Below are 7,353 nucleotides of genomic sequence, written 5' to 3' on the forward strand. Positions count from 1 at the left end.
ATAACTTTCTTCATCTCACTGATGCGAAAGAAGATTTTATTGGTCATCTGCTATGCAGGGCGGGAACAATTTTTTTTCTGCGCCGCAACATGAAAGAAGATCTCATTGATCGTCTGTTACATAGGATGGGGAAGACTTTCTTTTACATCGTAACATGAAAAAGAATACAGTTACTCGCCTGCTACAAAGGACATGATAAGATTTTCTCTTCGTAGCAACGTGAAAAAAGATCTCGTTGCACGTCTATTACACAGGACGTAGACAACTTCCCGTTGCTCGCTTGTTATGCATGACGAGGACAACGTTCCTCTTAGCTGCAACACGAAAGAAGATCTCGTTGTTTGCTTGCTACATATGACAGGGACAACTTTCTCCTACTTTTTTCTTCACTGCAACACGAAAGAAAAATCTCGTTGCTCGCCTGCCACGCAGGACGATGACAACTTTAATTAGGAGGGAGCGAGGGGGGCTTTGGTGGCTAAAAAGAGAGGTTTTAGGTTTTTAGTGGCTTTTTGAAATATTTGAAGTTTAGGAATTTATTTTGTTATTTGTAAAGTTTTAAGGTGCGAATAGGTTTTTTTTTTTTTTTTGAAATACGAATGGTATATTTCTGCATGCCTTCCACTATTAAATTATTTAGAGATTTTATCATGAATTCTGATATTTGAACAATAATTCGAAAAATGAATGGAAGATGATGGTTGATTTGTAAATAGCAAGTTTAGTGTGGTTTATTCTTTGAAGTTGTAACAAACAGAGAGCGGCTCGTGGCAGCAGAGTTGCAGTAGAGTACGACAACTTGAGTTAGGCTTTCCCTTTCGGGTTCGTTCTCTCTTGTAGTTCTCTTTTTTCTGCCTTCTTTCTCTTCGGGGCTGAGCTCTTCCACGCTTCTCCTCCATGGCTGCTATGATGTTCGTAGCACTCTTTCTCACCGTGCTTCGTGTTTCTGGTAAGCTTCAGCACCTAAATCTTCCCGCAAACTCTACCCTCCCACCTCCTCCCTCTTTTTTTTTTTTTTTTTTTCTTGAGGCCATACGATCTTCCTGCTTGGAGTGGGAACACTCTTCGCTTTAATTTCTATCTCCAAACTTTTTATCACTGGATTTTTCCTTTGTAAAAGCTTTAATTTTTAAGAAAAGCTTTTTTCTTTTTTTGAATCCAACTGTTGTTATGTGAAATTAAAATTCCACATTTTTAGTTTTTTAGAGAAATTTTGTTAGTCCATTATAAATTCCTCTGGGATAAGGGTTTAAAAACAAAAAAAAAAAGAAATGGAGAGCTTGTAAGCTTCATGTTGTTCTACATTCTTCTTCCATCTCCTCGTACCTCGAAATTAAAAACTTGCTTTTTTTTTCTTTTCTTCCTTGTTCACCAGTTGATGTTTTGCTTTGTTACTTCACATTTGCTTCAAGTTCCGAACACTGATGGACATTTTTCCTGTGTTATTTTGCAACTTTTTCTTCTTCTCCATGGAAGATGCTGCTTGGTGTGTTTGTAGGCAAGATGCGAGCAACTCTGCTCTTCAGAAAACCATAGATTATGCCTGTGGAGCTGGGGCTGATTGTAATCCTATTCTGCAGAATGGCCCCTGTTATAATCCTAATTCAGTTCTTGCCCACTGCACATATGCTGCTAACAGCTACTACCAGAGGAAGGGTCAGGCTCAGGGAGCTTGTGACTTTGCTGGAACTGCAGTAATGACCCAAACTGACCCAAGTAATGTTCAGTCTGACTCTATTTTATCTTTTTTTTATTCAGGGTACACTTACTTTATATAAGCCTATTTCAAGACATTTTAAGGCTAATCAACACTGCCAGTAGAAAAACTAGTAATGTTGGATTAATCAATGGTGTTTTTAAAAGCAGTGCTTGGATTCCCAAATTGAAAGATTTAAATACTTATTTAGTCTTATTAATGCAAAATACCTTTTTGTGCATGTTAATATGGCCTCTTGTCAATTCAACAGTTTCTGCAACTTTTATTGAAGATGAGATTGAGTGTGTGAGCTGAGCTGAGCTTGCATTTAGATGACATATGCCTTTCTTTATATTCTAAAAATTCTCTTTTTTATTTCGAATAAGTTAGATTTTGTGCCCTATTTATTGTGATTCTGTAATTCATATATTGATTGTAATAGATCATGGTGGCTCTTTAGGGAAAATTTATGGATATGTTGATGATGAAGTGGTTTGTACATGTAAAACAACAGGTGAACAACTCATTAATATGTCAGGAAGGTAAATGACATTTAAGAATCAGGGAATAAAAAGGCAGCTTGAAGCTTATATCGAAGTTGCATAAAGAAATTATGAAAAGTATGTTTAACACCTCATAAAATACTAAGTAGGGATCTACGGAGAATTAAAGTTCATAAAGCATTGAGATAATGTTGGAGGTGTATCTAGAGGTGTTTGACCAACATCTCATTATTAAAATGTGTTACTTAGTTTTAAAGTATTTCTCCTCATTTCGCATTTTTATTTGGCACTTAAAGTAGCTATATTAGGGAAGCTGATAACTCTTTCTTTTCTCTTGTAGGTAGCAATGGCTGCTCTTATCCTTCCTCACAAAGGTATTATTGTTTTTTTTTACTTTGTTTTGGCTAAAATAATCTATTTCACCTTAGTTATGCTCTCTTGTATGTTTATTTTTTCCTAATCAAGCTATTTTTATTTTTCTCTCAGTGGACCATTCATTAGTTGGTTGTGGTTTTGGTTCCTTCATTATCTATAGGCTCTATCTTTTTCAAAACTTATATTTGTGGTCTATGAGCTGTGTTGCATAGAATATGAGACTTTTGGGATTAGATGAAAGGAATAAGTGCTCTTCTTTGTGTTTTCCTCACTTACTCAACTTGTTTAAGAAAAAGGCACCAGGCTTTCACTTTATAGGTTAATGGAATTTGGCCATGATTGGCAAAAACTCCTCTTAAATCGAACAGATGGCTGTGGTTCATTCAACCATTTAAAGTTTAGGAGCATTTACATACATAGCGCACAATTTTTATGTATTTACATATCTTACACCTGTACTTTCATATTTATACACATAGCACCCAAATCTTTAATATCACAAGAAAAATAGCCAATTTATAAAAGTAAAATCTACCTTTTCATGTATAGGTTAAAGCACCAAAGTGCTATATTTGTAAATATAAAAGTTTACGTGTGAGATATGGTAAATCCATAAGAACTGTGCGCTAAGTACGTAAATTTCTCTAAACTTTATCATGCATGGCCATTAGATAAAGCTTGCAATCATTAAAGGTTTTTTTAATTTACTACAAAAGGTAAAATAAACCCATGAGTTATTTATTTTTTAAGAAAAGATATATGACTCTCACTTCATAATTTTATAGAATTAGGTCATGTTAGGAGGAATAAGATTCTCTTGATTCTACCACCAGTTCAATGAACCAAGTAATCGTCATGGAGTTGTTGGTTTGTTGTGGAAAACAGGGGAATACAATGATGTCAACTCTTGCATTATCTACTTTGCACCAAATTTAAAAGTAAAAAAATTAACTGAGTGAATTAGAGTAATTTTATTTCACCGGTTTATTTCACCGTTAGCTTAAAAGTGAAATTTAATTTTTTATTTAGATGCTTTAAAAATGCCATGCTCCATGTCACTTTTACTTTGCATCATATTTCATTTTAGCTAACAACTAACACAAAAAATAGAAAACAAAACCATAACCTCAAATTTTTAATCTTAATCTCTCATTCATGCCCATTATTTGTATTTTCTCAAGTATTTAGTCCTTCTTTATTAGATTGAGTGCAGAGAAGATGTTAAAAGAAGCAAATTGAATGTATCAATGAGAATTCAAATGAAGGCAGATGCAAAAATAAATAGGATTTATTTTAGTCCTAGATGGTTATGACTTCCTATGAGCATCAACATCATGATTCATTACACCCTGGGTGTAATACCCATTTGATAGTTTCAATTAAAGAGCCATCCCCATACTTTCTACTTCGGGAAAGTAGATGAAAGATCATTCACCATAAGAGATTCGGAGATCAAAATCCTTTATTAGATGGCATAATCAATATTGAAGAATTAGAGTTACTTTCTCAAAGGAGATTAAGGATTCCTTAAAGCAAGGAGAGCATATGGGTTGAGCTCATTAGCGAGTTTAATAGGTCATGTGAAATCTAAGCCACGTTAATCGACCGTTTGAGACTGCTGCAATTTTTTGTAAAGGTGGTTGTAAAGATGCAGCGAGGAAAGCAACTTCTTATATAATTTTTATTTTTTATTTTTTTCTTGAAGAGAAACATCAGTTTTCTTACGGTCATTACATTTTAACATATTTAATTACAAAAAAAAACAACTCCTTATCACAAAAATTTCTAAAAAAAATTCTTTAAACATAATCATGATGTCAGTCTGAAACACAACAGAAAGCTATCCCATATAGACACAAAGTCACCCAAGATTTGTCACATAACATGTTAAACTAATCTTACTTATTAAAAAATGATCAGTCATTAGATTCTTTAGTTGATATCTGAAACATTTGGTCTCTCTATTTTCTCCCTTTTTTTTTTTGCAGTGCTGCAGGGAGCAGCAGCAGCACTGGTAATGGAACCTCAACACAGAACCCAGGCTCAGGTTCAAGTTCAAGCGGCTTGACTCCAACCCAAAGTGGAGCAGGAGGAGTTCTGGGAGGTCTCGGTCCTTCAGGAACTGCCACCAGCATAGATGGCAGTGATGCTGCTTCTCTCCCAAATCCAAACTTTTCTCTGTTTCTAATCATTTTTCTATCTGGTTTGGTTTTTCTGAGGCTCTGATTGAATACTGGGAAGGAAATATATATAGATATATACGATGAGTTGGTGAGAAGAAGTGGGTTTTGATTCCTCGTGGCTGTTGATCGACTCATGAGCAATAGAGTGGGGGTTGGGGTGGCTGAGAGTAGTGTGTTAGAATGATCTGTCACTCTGCACTTTTTTTCATATTTTATTTTTTGTTTATTTGAAGTATGTTGTGATATTTCTTTTGTAAATCTATGGTGGCAGAACTTGTAATTGAATTCTGATGAAGATGAGCGAACTTGTTGTTGCAGCAATTTGGTTCTTTGGCATCTCTTATGATGTTTATTATTATTATTATTATTATTATTATTATTATTATTATTATTATTTAATGAAGAGATTCAAAAAAGCATGTTTGTTGATTTACTTGGAGTTCATTTTGTAGTATGTTTTAGCTTATTATTTCAATTTTAATTCTAGTCTCGGTATTTAATTAAAAAATAAATAAAAGAAGTTATTTTTTAATTAAATAAAAGTTTGTGATATTGTTTGATTAATTTTAGTTTAATTGAGATTAGTGATTATTCTTTTTTATTTAATACAAAATTCTAATCAAAATAAAATCTAGTTAAATTGGGGGATAATCCAGTTGAAATAATACATTATGAATGGAGAGTAAATATGTCTACACTTCTCCTGAAGTAGAGAATATAGAATTATAAAGGTGGATATCCGTAATTTGGCTGTAGTTATTATTGACAATAGACTGTGAGGGTTATGGTTGATTTTCGTGAAGGTAGTAATTTGTTATGAGTGTTGTATACAATGATTGTAGTAGTTGTTGGATTCTTCTTATTAAGACGCTTGATTCGACTACTGGCTCGCCAGATTCAGAGTTCATTTGATTTTCCAAATATGCCCGAAAAACTTCTAAATCTGGTTTAATATTCTGATATGAACTTGATTTGACTCGGATGAGATCAATTTTGGGTATCATTGGGTCCGTCTAGTTGAACATGTAAATTTAATTATAAGTATACCTGAAGTCAGAGTTTTTGGATGAATCTTAATCGACGTTTGAACAGTTTTCTCTTAAAAGATTAGAATTATAAAGTTGGATATTCATAATTTGGTTATAGTTGTTGGTGACAATAGACTGCGAGGGTTATGGTTGATTCTCGTGGAGGTAGTAATTTGTTATGAGTGTTGTATTCAATGATTGTAGTAGTTGTTGGATTCTTCTTATTAAGACGCTTGATTCGACTACGGGCTCGCCAGATTCAGAGTTCATTTGATTTTCCAAATATGCCCGAAAAACTTCTAAATCTGGTTTAATATTCTGATATGAACTTGATTTGACTCGGATGAGACCAATTTTGGGTATCATTTGGTCCGTCTAGTTGAACCGGTCAATTTAATTATAAGTTTACCTGGAATCAGAGTTTTTGGATGAATCTTTAATCGACGTTTGAACAGTTTTCTCTTAAAAGATTGCTTTAAGATCCGTGACATGCTTTAGGATTCATTCCTGCATATGAGATTTTGTTGATAGCGTATCAAATATTAAAAAAAAAACTAATTAAATAAATAGCCCTTTTTGGCAAAAGCATATATTTTAAAATAAAATGTTAAATGAAAATGCCTTTACCATCGGCACATATTTATTATTATTTTAAAAGTTCCTAATTCCTATCATTAATAACCTCATTTCATGTGCTCCTTTGTATAATTTGGGTCATCCGAACATTAAAATAATAAACTCACCAATAATTTTTTAGGGAAAGTTCAGTCTTAATAATAATTTAATTAATAATTAATAATTAGAATGTTCGAACTTAATTCTTTTAATTTGAGAGAAAGTCTCCCTTCCTACTTTCCAAAGACTTTGCATGACTCACCAATAATTATATAATACAAAAATATGATTGATATAAAATTAATTTTTTTAGAACTAACCTCACATCTCTTAAATTTATTTAATAATTAGTTTGCTACAAATTATTTATAAATTATGTACATTTGAATGTTTAACGAGCACAATGTCAAATCAATCCCTTTGACTATTTATATGGGACCGATTTAATTTCATAATTTATGAAAGTGTTAAATTGATCCCTCCACTAATTAAAATTAGAGCTCTGATAGTAGAGTAGATATTGTGTGCACCGGGTGCATGTGTGCATCATGATATTCGGGTGATATTTGAGTTATATTGCACCTCCCAATACCACCAACTAGGGGTGTAAACGAGTCCAACACGAGTGAGCCCAAACTCAGCTCGTGTTCGGCTCCTTTATATTTCGAGCTCAAAAAGTGTATTCGTGTACGACACGTTAGCCGAACACGAGCTGTTCACGAATAAAGAGTCGTTTTGACAATCATAATCACGTAGTCATAAGATGTTAAGGATTGGACAAGATTTAAAAATTGTTGTTTAAAATAAAACATCATTTGAATCTAATTTATTAATTTTTATTATATTTTCTTAATTAATACTATTAATTGATTATAAATTTTTGTAGCTTTGTAGTCAATTACATTTTTAAAAAATACATTAATACTCTCTCTCTCTCTCTCTCTCTCTCTCTC

General features: G+C 33.0%; 1 protein-coding gene across 1 annotated transcript; it reads left to right on the forward strand.

Moving 5' to 3' along the window:
• The first annotated feature begins 762 nt into the window (after positions 1–762).
• Positions 763–5,084, forward strand: LOC110026951 (PLASMODESMATA CALLOSE-BINDING PROTEIN 3-like). The gene is made up of 4 exons (XM_020728185.1): positions 763–949; positions 1,477–1,716; positions 2,540–2,573; positions 4,563–5,084. The coding sequence occupies exons 1-4, from the start codon at positions 898–900 to the stop codon at positions 4,798–4,800; spliced, it is 564 nt and encodes a 187-aa protein (XP_020583844.1). The 5' UTR covers positions 763–897; the 3' UTR covers positions 4,801–5,084.
• The last annotated feature ends 2,269 nt before the right edge of the window (positions 5,085–7,353 follow it).

The sequence above is a fragment of the Phalaenopsis equestris genome, unplaced genomic scaffold (assembly GCF_001263595.1).
Source record: "Phalaenopsis equestris unplaced genomic scaffold, ASM126359v1 Scaffold000408, whole genome shotgun sequence".
NCBI lineage: Eukaryota > Viridiplantae > Streptophyta > Magnoliopsida > Asparagales > Orchidaceae > Phalaenopsis > Phalaenopsis equestris.

Coding starts and splice junctions, on each gene's coding strand:
- LOC110026951 (XM_020728185.1), top strand. CDS start 898: ATGGCTGCTATGATGTTCGTAGCACTCTTTCTCACCGTGCTTCGTGTT. Junction 950..1,476: donor CACCGTGCTTCGTGTTTCTG/GTAAGCTTCAGC, acceptor TCTCCATGGAAG/ATGCTGCTTGGTGTGTTTGT. Junction 2,574..4,562: donor TCTTATCCTTCCTCACAAAG/GTATTATTGTTT, acceptor TTTTTTTTGCAG/TGCTGCAGGGAGCAGCAGCA.